The sequence below is a fragment of the Telmatherina bonti genome (assembly GCF_933228915.1).
Source record: "Telmatherina bonti genome assembly, chromosome: 16".
NCBI lineage: Eukaryota > Metazoa > Chordata > Actinopteri > Atheriniformes > Telmatherinidae > Telmatherina > Telmatherina bonti.
This window is the reverse complement of record NC_136614.1, coordinates 10,649,882-10,662,611: the sequence shown is the minus strand read 5'-3', so window position 1 is coordinate 10,662,611 and position 12,730 is coordinate 10,649,882. Positions and strand designations below refer to the sequence as shown.

Below are 12,730 nucleotides of genomic sequence, written 5' to 3'. Positions count from 1 at the left end.
TTCAAAAAGCTTTTTGAAGCCAGTGCCCTCCACAAAGGAAAAGGGTTGGGAATCTTCAACGATCATATTCACCAACAACTCTGCAAGATCAGCATTCTTGTCTAAATGCATTACAATAATGTGTTATTATACAGTGAGATCACATTATTGTGTTTCCAAAAGGCATACCTGGGCCTGGATTTTCTTGAGTGGCCTCCACATTGACATGCAAAGACCGATAATGCCTTAGCATTGATGAGGTGTTGTTGTTATACACCAGCTCCCTGAGGCACAACAGACACTTCACCTGAAAAAAAAAAAAAAGAGGGCTATAGATTTAGTAAAATGCAAACAGTATACAGCTGTTTTTAAACTTACATTTGTAGAATTTGTACATAACAAGGTAGTTACCTTATTCGGAGAAATCAAATCAAAATGTTCCCAGACAGGTGAAGTTTTTCTTTTTCTGGCTGCTGGTTCCATAGCAACAATTACACAGTTCAAAAACGTGATAATTGTATTGAAACAGCAACAAAGTGGACCCAATAACTCAAGATGAACGAGATGACACGGGCAATCCATTGCGTTTCAACCCCCCTTTTATTTCGAATGCCGCTCCAAAAGCGCGAGACACTTCCTGAACCTGTCATGTGACGCCGCATGCTCGGCAAGGCTTCGCGATGCTTCACACGTCACTGCATACGTCAGCGACACACACGTTGACAAGCGCTTCGGCAAAGCGCTTCCGGAATTACTCGATACAAGCTTCGGAGCCCTGCTTCGTATTGGCCATCACTACTCTGGACCAGACCACTATTTTCGCAACAAACCCCTCTCACTAGATTATTGCAACTCTCTATTACTGGGCTGTCCTAAATATGCCCTTAAAAACCTTTCAGCTGATCCAGAATTTTACATTTTATTTAAATTTTCTTAAAAATCGGCAGCAACACAAAAAACACCATATGACCGCCACAAAGCCTCCACTCTGCCCTACCAACAACTTATCCTCACTCAACACTGAATATCACAACCATGCAATTCCTTGAATATCGGACACTTACTATTAAACCAAATCCATCATCCAAAGAGCTGTAAAGTCTCACCTCCTCTCTCGACGAAGCTTCCCTCGACTACAAAAAGTAGTCTGATCCTTATTTTGCGACGTGATATGTACTGGTCTCTGCAGAGGAAAATAATGAACGGATCCTCGAGATCTTTATTCGCAAATATTGTGGTATCGTGCTGATGATGTCGCTGTAGCTGATTGGCTGGATGTTGGGTACACAATTGTGGTTGGTTCGGACCAGAGCGCTCTAATGTGAGTGGCGATACCATAGACATTTTTTAAAATAACTTTATTAAAGTTTACATAACAATTACAGAGTAACAACCAAAATGTGGAGAACATAACATGGGGGCCACATATAGAAACGGAAAACGTTTTCTTTACAATAGAAGGAAAGAAAAGCAGAAAAAAAGAACGAAGAGCTTTTTCTTTCGATGTGTGCATGTATCTAATTTCTGGTCTGACTTTCAATTAGATTTTAAGAAACATTTGGGTAAGGATTTCCTTTTAAACGAGTTTGACCTGCTACTTATTTTTAGAAATTGTAACTCCACCCAAAATGAGTCTTATATCATCCATTTGCTGATTATTTTAGCAAAGTTTCACATACATAGAATGAAATACTTGAAAAAAAAGCTCTTTTCTTCTCTCTTAAAATTTTTTTTATCTATGTACTTATTTTTACTTATTTTAATATGATCCAAATATTGAACAGTACTAACCTAAAACATACTAAAACGTTACATCTGTGCAAACTGTACAACTACATCACTGGTTGATTCCCCTTGTATTTTACTATTTAATTTCTTTGTTGTTGTTCCTTTTTAATGATCATCCTCATGATTACGCTTTGTAAAAACTGACCCATGTAATAACTTTTTGAACACTTAATAGGAAAAAAAAAAAAAGAAGAAATCTGCTCGGAGCCCTGCGCATAGTGATGACGTCACTGTAGATGTTTGGCTGGATGTTGGGTACACCATAGACATCATATATACGTAGACGCCTCATTGAGCGCTGGAGAGTGAACCAGCGTCGCCGCCATATTGGATGGGTCTCCGCTGTCGAGTTTTGCTGCAGCGTCAACGTAGTTTCCCCACAAAACTTTTTTGTGGAACAACGCGTATATATTACACACTCAAAAAAACACTTTTCTACATAATTGGTTGATAAATAATATTGACACAGTGAATAATCTCCAGAATGCAAGTGAATTGTTAGAATTATTATATTATTATTAGAATTATTCCTACACACCAAGAACCCAGTAGAGTCAACACAGGATTAAAAATTAGAAGTAGAAAAAAAGCGTAGCATAAATGAGTAACAAAGCAGAGCGCTGGAGGAAGTACTGCACAAAGGACAATCATGAGACAACAAGTGGGGAGAAGACATTACATTTAACAAAGAATGAATGAAGAATAAAATAAACCTAAATTAACACTAATACACACACACACACACACATATATATATATATATATATATATATATATATATATATATATATATATATATATATATATATATATATATATATATATATATATATATATATACTTTTCAACACCAGTCCCAGTGCTGTGCAAATAAACACCTTTCAGGACCCATTACAGTTTGCATATCGTAATGGACTTGGGGTTGAAGATGCCATCATATACCTGCTCCAGAGAGCACACTCTCATCTGGACCATTCACGCAGCACTCTGAGGGTCATGTTCTTTCATTTCTCAAGTGCTTTTAATACTATTCAGCCTGCTTTGTTATGTGAGAAGCTCCATAAATTCCAGGTGGATACCTCCACAACCACCTGGATCTATGACTACCTCACAAACAGACCACAGTGTGTGAGACTGAAAGGTTGTGTGTCTGAGATGGAGGTCAGCAGCACTGGTGCACCACAAGGAACTGTACTCTGGCCATTCCTCTTCACACTGTACACCTTAGACTTCCAGTACAACTCTGAGTCCTGTCATCTGCAGAAATACTCTGATGACTCTGCAGTTGTGGGGTGTATCAGGGATGGACAAGAAGCAGAGTACAGAGAACTGGTCAGACAGTTTGTTAAATGGTGCGGTGACAATCATCTCATACTTTTCATTTCATTTCATATATATATATATATATATATATATATATATATATATATATATATATATATATATATATATATATATATATATGTATATATAATGTAATATATATATTATATATATATAACGTAATGTTACTTCTGAGTGCTATATTTTATTATTAAACCAACGTAAAATAAAACAATAAAACTGGGTCTAATGTCTTGCTGTTCTGTATACAGCAAAATTTTGATTGTCTTCATTAAATCTTACTCCAAGGTTTTTGGAAAGTTAGCAGCCCTTGTGTACCAGGAAATGTCCCTCAGCAGTCTAAACCTATCGCAGCATAACTAAGGGTAGTTAGATAGCTAGTGATCCCTAACTATTGGACTTATCAAAATATTTTAACTTAAAAGCACGTTGTTTTTTTATGTTTTACAGTGATCTGTATCATAACAATATCTCCGCCCTTTGTAACAAACCAAACAGTGAGGAAAAAAAGGTAAAAATCCGTGGAGTTCTTGTCGTGGTTGGACCTACACCTTACAAATAAATGCATTGGAGGCGCATGGGAGACCCATCCAAGATGGCGGTGCGATGAGACGTCAGCGCGTATAGGCGGCGTGATACAATGCGGCGTCTACGTATATATGATGTCTATGGGGTACACAGTTGGTTCTGACCAGAGCGCTCAAACTATAGTGGCGACACTCCCACGGACTTCTGAAGAAAGAATGGAGTGCGGAAGTCATGTGGTTCATGGAGCTGCCAATAGTTCCAAACACCAATAGATATTTTTTTGCAATAAAAAAATTAACTATAAATGGAAATATTACTAATGATCAAATCTCAAAACATGTTGCTAACTTTGACCAGAAATTATACTCTCCTGTTCCAGCAACTTCTAATGTAAAATTCTTTTTCCACAAAATCTCTCTAAACAGCAAAAAAGGAAATGAAGAGTTTAAAAGTATTTGCGATGACAAAATATCTTTAAGTGAACTTGAGGAATGTGTGAGACACCTTAAAGAGAACAAGGCCCCTTGGAATGATGGCTTGACTGGTGAGTTTTATAAAATGTTTGTTGAGAAACTTAGTCCATTTTTATGATGTGTGTTTAAAGAGGCCATTGGAAAGGGTGAACTCCCTCCTTAAAACAGGGACTGATCACTTTAATCCCCAAACCAAACAAAAACAAATTTCACATTGAAAATGGGAGATCCATTACCTTCGTCAGTGATGATGCAAAGCTTTTTGCTCTCATTTTTGCGAAAAGAAATCAAATTAGGCTTCGATCAGATGATACATTAAGAACAATCTGGGTTCATGGGGGGAAAAAAGGCACATTAGGAATAACATACAACTAATTTTAGATATGATTACAGTCATCTTCATTTTAATGACATTTTTATTCTTTTTTTTTAGAAAGCCTTTGATACCATTGAACATGAATTTATTTTAAAAAGCATATCCTTTTATGGTTTTGAGGATTGCTTTCTCAATGTAATTCAGACTTTATATAATGGCTGCTCTGTTGGATTAAAATTCAGCACTTCAACAAGATTTACTTTCTCTCGCAGAATTAGACAAGGATGCCTCGTCTCTCCATTCTTATTTCTATTAGTTGCTCAAACAATGGCTACACACGTCAAAGTGTCTCCTTTTTTGGGTATAAATGCTGCAGATAAGGAGTTTACAATCTGCCAACTGGCTGATGATACTGCCATTTTCTAAAAAATTCAAATCAAACTTCAAATGCATTAAGTTGTATTCATACATTTAGTGATGTTTCAGGGTTAAAAATAAATTTAGATAAATCTGTGTTATTTCCTCTTAAGCATTGTAGCTTAAGCAGTTGTAAAGGAATACCAATGAAGGAAAAAGTAACATATCTCAGAGCTTTAATTTACAAAGAAAAACACACATTTTACAAACTCAATTTTAACCCCAAAATTGAAATAACACAAAATAAATTAAACTCTTGGTTCATGAGGCATATATCTTTATTTGGCAGAGTCTTCATTTCTAAAACAGAAGGCATTTACAGGTCTGTGTATATGGCCGTATCACTTGGCATACCCAAAAATATTATTAAGAAATTCGATAAAATGCTTTATGACTACATCTGGAAAAAAAAAACACTATTTAAGGAAAGAAATAATCAAAGGTTGCAAATACTTGTTTTGTTAAGCAATACATGAGCTCTAATCAGTTTTTGGCTGGCAAAAAATCTATTTCTGAAGTCAAATTGCACCTTAACAGGGTATCGGGTGAATGTATGTAATAACAATTTACTCTCAAATGAAATCAGGCCATTTGTGGACTTCTGAAGATTCCACATTATATTGACAGAAATGCACCATCGACATACCTTAAGTTGGCCAGAGATTAATAATTCATGGACATAATTGGAAAAAATTATACTGTCATGTTCTCGAGCAAGATGTTCTTGATTGTTATCAGTGCAACAGCATCCATTACATTTAAGACTAAACTATGGCCTTGATTAACTCCCTCTTTTATATACAGTCTAGGCTAACGCACAACGAATAAGTAAATAAAATCAAAGTAAAAAAAAAAATTAAAAAAAAAAAAAAGCCGCAATGACCGCATTAACCACACAGTGCCGTCGCTCCACCACACCACTAGATGGCGCAGTAACCAAATAAAAGGAGTTTTCTCCGCCCACTCAGTTTACTTTCCTCACAACAACAGCTCGCTGGACTCAATGATGGCCGCCGCAACCATGGCGGGGCTTGATGTCCACAGAATGGAAGAAAAGAAGTTGGAATACTTCTCTTCTATAAACTCGATGGCCAAGAAGATAATGCAGGAGAGGGAGAAAATTAAGGCCAAGCACGGCTCGTCATGGGAGAAAATGACTCCGCAGGAACAAGACAACGCCATTGACAACTGGATGATGGATCCACACATCCGAGCTCGATATGCTATGCACAGGGTTGAGCGCGATGAAGTCATCTGCTATCCCAAATTACTGATTCAGACGGGTCAGAAGATGGTTCATTTCGGTGAAGAGGTATTAAAATCCTCATTTTAACTTGTTATTCCACCTCTTTCTGTGTCTATTTTGTTGTCAGAAGTGGTTAAACTGCAATCATTCCGCGTTGGCAGGAGGAATTCATAGATTGTATATAAAGAGATAGGCGGGGCCTCTGTGACGTCACCTGAGCGCACCCGACCATCGCCATCTTGGCAGGGGCATGCGTGTCGTCTTGCCCGGAAAATACATATATGGGCAAAGAGGTGGAGCTTAGAGGGGGGGGCTGAGAGCGTCATGGTGGATGATTGACATCGAGCGAACTGAGAGCTTTCTGTTGCTAAGAGCTAACCTAGCTAACCGGGAGATATTAGGAGCTAACCATATTTTATGCGTTACCTAGCTACAACTAAGATCAATACTTGTGTTGATGGTTCTGCTTACAACCTGATTTGTCAATATGAAGCTATAATGTATAATCAGATTGATTTGAATTTATTTTAGAGTCCAATGTTGAATGATTATTAACGACACTTCTCTTATCAAAGTTTATTTATATCGCACTTTTCATACGAAAGTAGCTTTGTGCTTTACAAAATAAAAAGCAAGAATAAAACAAGGTAAAAAACTTGCCTTCACATATAAAACATATAGAATTTACCCAGTCTGAAACGTATACTCACTTTTCACACACACTCACATAGATAAAACACATAAAACAGTCTCATCAAACCAATCCACATTGGCGCACACACACACACACACACACACAATTTAAAGGACAATCATAAAAGAAAAGTCTCAAAATAAAGCTAATTAAAAGCTTGATTAAAAAGACGGGTCTTGAGCCTTAAAAACCTGTATAGCTTTACAAAAACTCAGAAGATAAAATGTTAAGCTAACTAAATCTGTTATTCTGTTTAGGATATTGTCTGGCAAGATGAACACTCTGCTCCTTTTTCATGGGAAACTAAGGTAAAAAAAAAAAAAAAAGAAAGAAAAGAGAATTGATTAATATTAACAGTATTTTTACATATACCAGTATCTACAGTTGTCCTCATATGTATTCATACCCTTTCATTAAAGAAAAGGCTGAATTTACAACAGTCACGCAAATAACTGGAGACTTAAAAAATGAACAATAACTAAAAATTTGCAAAAATATAATTTAGTAATATAAGACACTGTTTTTTCATTTAATTGAGTTGAAGAATAAAAAAAAACAAAAAATTGGTCTTGGACAAATTAGAGCACTTTTCTGTTGAACAGTGGGACAAAATACCTGTCAACAGGTGCAGAAGTCAGACTGAGAGGAACAGAAAACACCTGACTGGAGCGGAAACATTAAAGGATTGTTCAACAAAATATTAGTTTATAAGTGATGTAATATGTAATAAATGATCTGATTTGTTTGCTTTTTTAAAAAAAAATATTTCTATTGAACCAGAATTGGAAAATAATGTAATGATTTTCATAAAATTTTTATTACTTTAGTCAATTTCAGCTTATTTTACAGGCAGCTGTCTTTTTCCTTCTCTAATGGAAGGGTATGAATAAATATGAGCACAACTGTATATAGTGCATACATGATACAATGACTGTAATTGTGTGAGCTTATTTAAAATGTTTTAGTTCCAGGTGTACAAAGAGAAATCTGGATTCTGTTATAAATGGAGTTTCTCTCTTTCAGAGCCAGCTGGAGTTCAGTTTAATATCAGGCTCTACAGAACAGGGGATACCTGCCTCACAGGCTGATATGAAGACTGCGAAAGTTCCCCATTCAAACCAGGCTAGCAAGAGTACATCTGGAACCAAGGTACAGTTGGGTGTTTGGTTTTAAAACAGGCTTATTTTTTCTACAGGAACACTATTTCCACACATTATTGTGCAAAGAAAATGTCACGTTTTAAAAAAAATATATATTTCAAGACAGCAGCTCTTATTCTGTATTGTGTGATTGTGAAGGTGTCTGCCAGTGAGGGACGAAGGCCTGAAGAAGAGTCTTCTTTCTGGAAGATTAGTGCAGAGAGGTCTAGGCTGGAAGGTGAGCAAGCGGACTTCCAGTCCCTGACGCCCAGTCAGATCAAATCCATGGAGAAAGGAGAGAAATCCCTTCCCTCTTACCTGCGACAGGTAAGTCATGCTACTTTTAGAATGTAATATTTTGGTCATAAAATGTTATATTTTGAAGGTTATTAAATGGTGAAGCAAAGACATTGCTTGTTTGGTATTTTCAACAATTTCCAGATTGAAATCAAGTTCCAATGCCAACACTTTATTAAACAGGTTAAAAAAAAAAAAAACCTAAATAACTGTACGCTGATGACTAATGGAGCCATTAATCAGGTAAAAGTAAAAAAGGATTTATGACTATGCTTGGCTTGTCATGTAGCTCTGATTTTTAGATTTTTGATTTCTTAAAATAATTCCCCAGACTTGTGCAAAAAGCCTCAAATAACTCATCAAAACTTGTTTCATTCATTTTATTTAGTCATTTTCTGACGTTTCCAAATGTCAACATTTGCTCTTTTTGTGTTTAGCTTGGATTTCACACTACCTTGTGTAAATACAATTTCTTTTCAGGAACCTGCCGTCAGCTCCAAGGAGCCTGAGGCTGTGGGGTCCCATCCTCCAGCTCCTGCCAGGTCCACCAAGCAAAGAGCACCCAAGCCTCCCGCTCCACAACCCCCTGTGTCCACTGCTGTCAGTGCGACATCAGCATCTATCTCCATTGCGCCAAGCCCAGCTCCTCCTGTCAGCGTCTCCTCTTCGGTTGGAGGTTGGGAGAGATCTCAAAGCACCTTGCCGTCAGTCAGCAACACCGTGGATGAAATGTTCTCCTCCAGCCTGATGTCCAAACCTTCCAAGCAGTCCGCTGCTGTGGAGAAAGAGAAAGAAGAAGAGCGTTCACCCAATGTAGAAGCCAGCCCCACCTTTTCGCAGGTGAGCTCTTAAACATGTTGGTCAAAAACGGAGATTTCCAAAATCTTTTGACACTGTTGTAAAACCCCACATGTCTTGTTTTGGAATCGAATGAGAAGAGTTTTTATTCAGAATTCGGCCAATGCTATTCATCAGCTCCAGCTCAGCTTGGTGTGAATGAGAACAGAAAGATCTTTACTGACTAAAGTCTCACTCCAAGGCGATGGAACTGGCAGCAAAAGCTTTTCCATTCAAATAAGTCAGTTATTGGTGGAAAAATGCAGTAAGGGCAACATTTATTGAAAAATATTATAACCTATCAGCAATTCATCCGACTGATTCTTTGACTACTTGATGTGGACCACAGAGAAATTAACGGAACAATTCCCAGACACAGATCTTAGGGCTGCTCGACTAATGCAAAAATTCTAATCACGATTATTTTGACTGAAATTGAGATCTGGATTATTTAACACAATTATCCTGTATTTTTAAACAACGTTGCGCGTCGTGGTGTTCTTGACTCCGTGTCGTGCATTATAACCGTCTAATGCACGGTTCCGAGTTGTTCAATCTGCTTTTACTGCTTATCTAGGGACTATTTTATGTTGGCCTCGATGTATGTTTTATGCCAAACAACCGCTGTCAGGCTGCAACGCGTTTCTCTCATTCACCTGTTAAAAGACGGCTGATCTGAACCAGCTGGTTAACGTGTTGCTATGGTAACGCTATGGTAACCGAGGAATATTACAGTGTCGAACTCGCCGAACTATGTATATGAAAATGATGCAGCCAGTTGTCACTGACAACGGTATAAACTATGTTTAGGTGAACTTCCACAACCTACTGCAGTTATTCTACATGGACCTGCAGCCGGAGCCGACTGAGACTGGCCGCCTGGGAGTGCTTTAGGACGGGAGAGGCTCCCGCTGCTCCTTCCTTACAGTAACTGCAGAACAATATGTGTCTTCAAGTCAGTCGCCAAAACACCAGAAAAGTCTTATAACTCAGTAAAAGCTGCTAGATTTGTCGCTTTTAACAAAAAAAGTCTCCAGATTTAGCAAGAAAGTCGCCAAGTTGGCAACAGTGTCTGAATGAAAGCAAAGCGGCTGTGGGAGGAGTTTACAGCACAGCGCTGCAACGCCAGAGACGCTCGATTAGCAGCTGAAGACAGCAGGAGAGGAAACTGCAAAGTGAGAAAGAATCGCATCCTTTTATTTTCATGATTGTTGAAAACCCAGATCGTAATTGAGATTAAAACCCGATTAATCGTCCAGCCCTACTAGATCTTCCATCCAACCATTATAAAATGACCCCATGCCAAAACGGATGATATTTATTTCATAATGAAACTTACATTGTTCTGCTGCTGCTGTGTGCTTTTACACCTCAATGACTCCAGGACAAGGTGAAACATTAATGGATTATTGTATAAATAAATCCAAGGATAACTCCTTAACTCCTTTCCTTTTATGTTATTATGCAGCAAGGCAGAGAGAGTTAACCTGCCCCAGCTTAGTCAACATGCCTTCTTTTATACCTCTGAATGGATTTAATGAAGTATTTGCTTTTGGATTGCTGTCACATTCCTGTGGTCGGTTCATTTTGCTTTCCAAAAGTATCCAACAGTAGCGGTGTGAATGTTTAGTCTGACCCTTTTATTCAATTTACAACTTTACGACAAACTAAATCACAAAAGCAAACTCAGCCAAGTTTATCTGTAATAAATACATTCACAAGTAAACACACAAAAATGCTCCAAGATGTACAGAAAGACACTTGAGGGTATCTGATTAGATGATTGGATTTAAATCTAGTGGTAATAGAGCTGTAAAACAGCCATTCAGTGACCAGTATTTTCTGCCTCTAACAGTTCTGCCTCTTTTTGTCCTGATAGTTTAACACAAGCAGCAACATCCTGAAGACTGGATTCGACTTCTTGGACAACTGGTAAACCACAGCTGGGACCGACCACCGCTCTGAATGAGTCATCCCCACCATCACTTTTAAGAAGGACCACACTGCCATGGCTACAGACATCCCCGTCTAGGTTTAAGAGACACCATTCTTTAAAATGACCACATTAAGTTCTTGTAATCATCTAAAGTGGCTTTTTAAGACATTATCTCACCCCCTGTATGCTGGTGCCCTCTATTTTTCCCTCCCAAATTAGAAAAACATCCTGCTCCACACAGACTAATCGTCTGAACTCTCCCAGTTTTGCTCTTGTTATGGTACAGTAAATCTAGTGGTTAGCACAGGAATAAATACATGTCTTTTAATGTGAAGTTTCACGTGCGGACATATTTGTAAACCTGTGCATGCCATGACCACAAATCCCTGCTGATTGTGTTTTCTTGATTCTTTAATTTGTCCAAGGCTCGATTGAACTGTAGTTCTTTACAAGCATGTCTTATCTGTGCAAACACTAAAATGTGTAGAGATTTTTTGTTTTTGTTGGGAAATTTTTTGTTGTATTTATATTTAAACATACCTATAAACCTCCAGTTTTAGAGTTTAAGAAGTAATTAGTGCTTTAATTCCAGCTGATGTTCCTGATGGTTATTTCTTGTATTATTCACGAGTTGTGAAAGGGAAATGTTGGAACATTGGTCAATACTTTACAGAAATAATTCAGAATGCATTTTAGCTCCCATGCTTTCATTCCATAAACACTTTCTGGGCCCTTTTTACATATCAGCTGCACTTTATTGATTAAAAAATGTTGACTGTATTAATCACATGTGTGCTTTTACACACCCATGTGCAATAAATACACATAGGTCCCAACCAGAAAGGCTTTCGTGAAATAGCCTATGATATAGATTTAGTTGTGTCAACTCTTTTTCAGCACATCACTCGCTCCATCACTCATCTTTCATCTCAAACTAGCACCGCGTAGAGCTTGCGTGCTTTGTTAAAGAATATATTTGCCTTCAAATTGGTGAATGGGCAGACTTGTTGCGATTGGTAGTGTTTCTGTCATAGATCTAAAACCCGTTATAGAACTAGAGTACTATTTTCCTGACTTTTATATTTATCCACGATTGTATCTTCTGCTGTTTGGTGTATTTTGCACTCATGTATTTTGAGGCAACATATAGGAAAGAAGTAAATTAAAGTTTAACTTGTTTCCTGTCTCTTTTTAAGTATTTTGGTTTTCTGAAATCATTCTGCGAAAGGTGGGGTACACCCTGGACATCTCGCCAGTCCATCACAGGGCCACACAGAGACAAACAACCACTCACGCTCACACTCACTCCTATGGGCAATTTTAGAGAAACCAATTAACTTAACATGCATGTCTTTGGACGGTGGGAGGAAGAGAGAGAACATGCAAACTCGACACAGAAAGGCCACTGTCCAAACCTTGCCCAAGCCAAGGATTGAGCCAGCGACCTTCTTGCTGTGAGGCCACAGTACTAACCGCTATGCCACCATGCAGCGCTCATTCCAACACATCCACAAATTATATTTGACAAATTGTACAAAGGATGTCTTTATGATTCATTTTGTTGGGGGATAATAAGCTGATGGTTTTAGTACTTCAGTAGAAAAATTAACTTAAATAAAGTTTTACATTTTACCACATTGTGGTGCGAAGAAACCTGAATCTGTGCAGCTTTCACTCCAGGACTTGTTGCTGAACTCTTCAGCTCCATGATATCAATCCCTTCATTTATATTTTAG

At 37.8% G+C, this 12,730-nt stretch overlaps 1 protein-coding gene across 1 annotated transcript; it reads left to right on the top strand.

The window, feature by feature from the left end:
* Positions 1-5,840: 5,840 nt before the first annotated feature.
* cUnh1orf198 (chromosome Un C1orf198 homolog) lies at positions 5,841-12,165 on the top strand. The gene is made up of 6 exons (XM_079255383.1): positions 5,841-6,157; positions 7,043-7,093; positions 7,809-7,934; positions 8,084-8,251; positions 8,702-9,061; positions 10,938-12,165. The coding sequence occupies exons 1-6, from the start codon at positions 5,849-5,851 to the stop codon at positions 10,992-10,994; spliced, it is 1,071 nt and encodes a 356-aa protein (XP_079111509.1). The 5' UTR covers positions 5,841-5,848; the 3' UTR covers positions 10,995-12,165.
* The last annotated feature ends 565 nt before the right edge of the window (positions 12,166-12,730 follow it).

Bases quoted from the DNA above. Each gene is read 5' to 3' on its own strand.
- cUnh1orf198 (XM_079255383.1), top strand. From the start codon at position 5,849: ATGATGGCCGCCGCAACCATGGCGGGGCTTGATGTCCACAGAATGGAA. The intron at 8,252-8,701 runs GTAAGTCATGCT...ATTTCTTTTCAG, and splicing joins TTCCCTCTTACCTGCGACAG to GAACCTGCCGTCAGCTCCAA. The intron at 9,062-10,937 runs GTGAGCTCTTAA...TTGTCCTGATAG, and splicing joins CCAGCCCCACCTTTTCGCAG to TTTAACACAAGCAGCAACAT.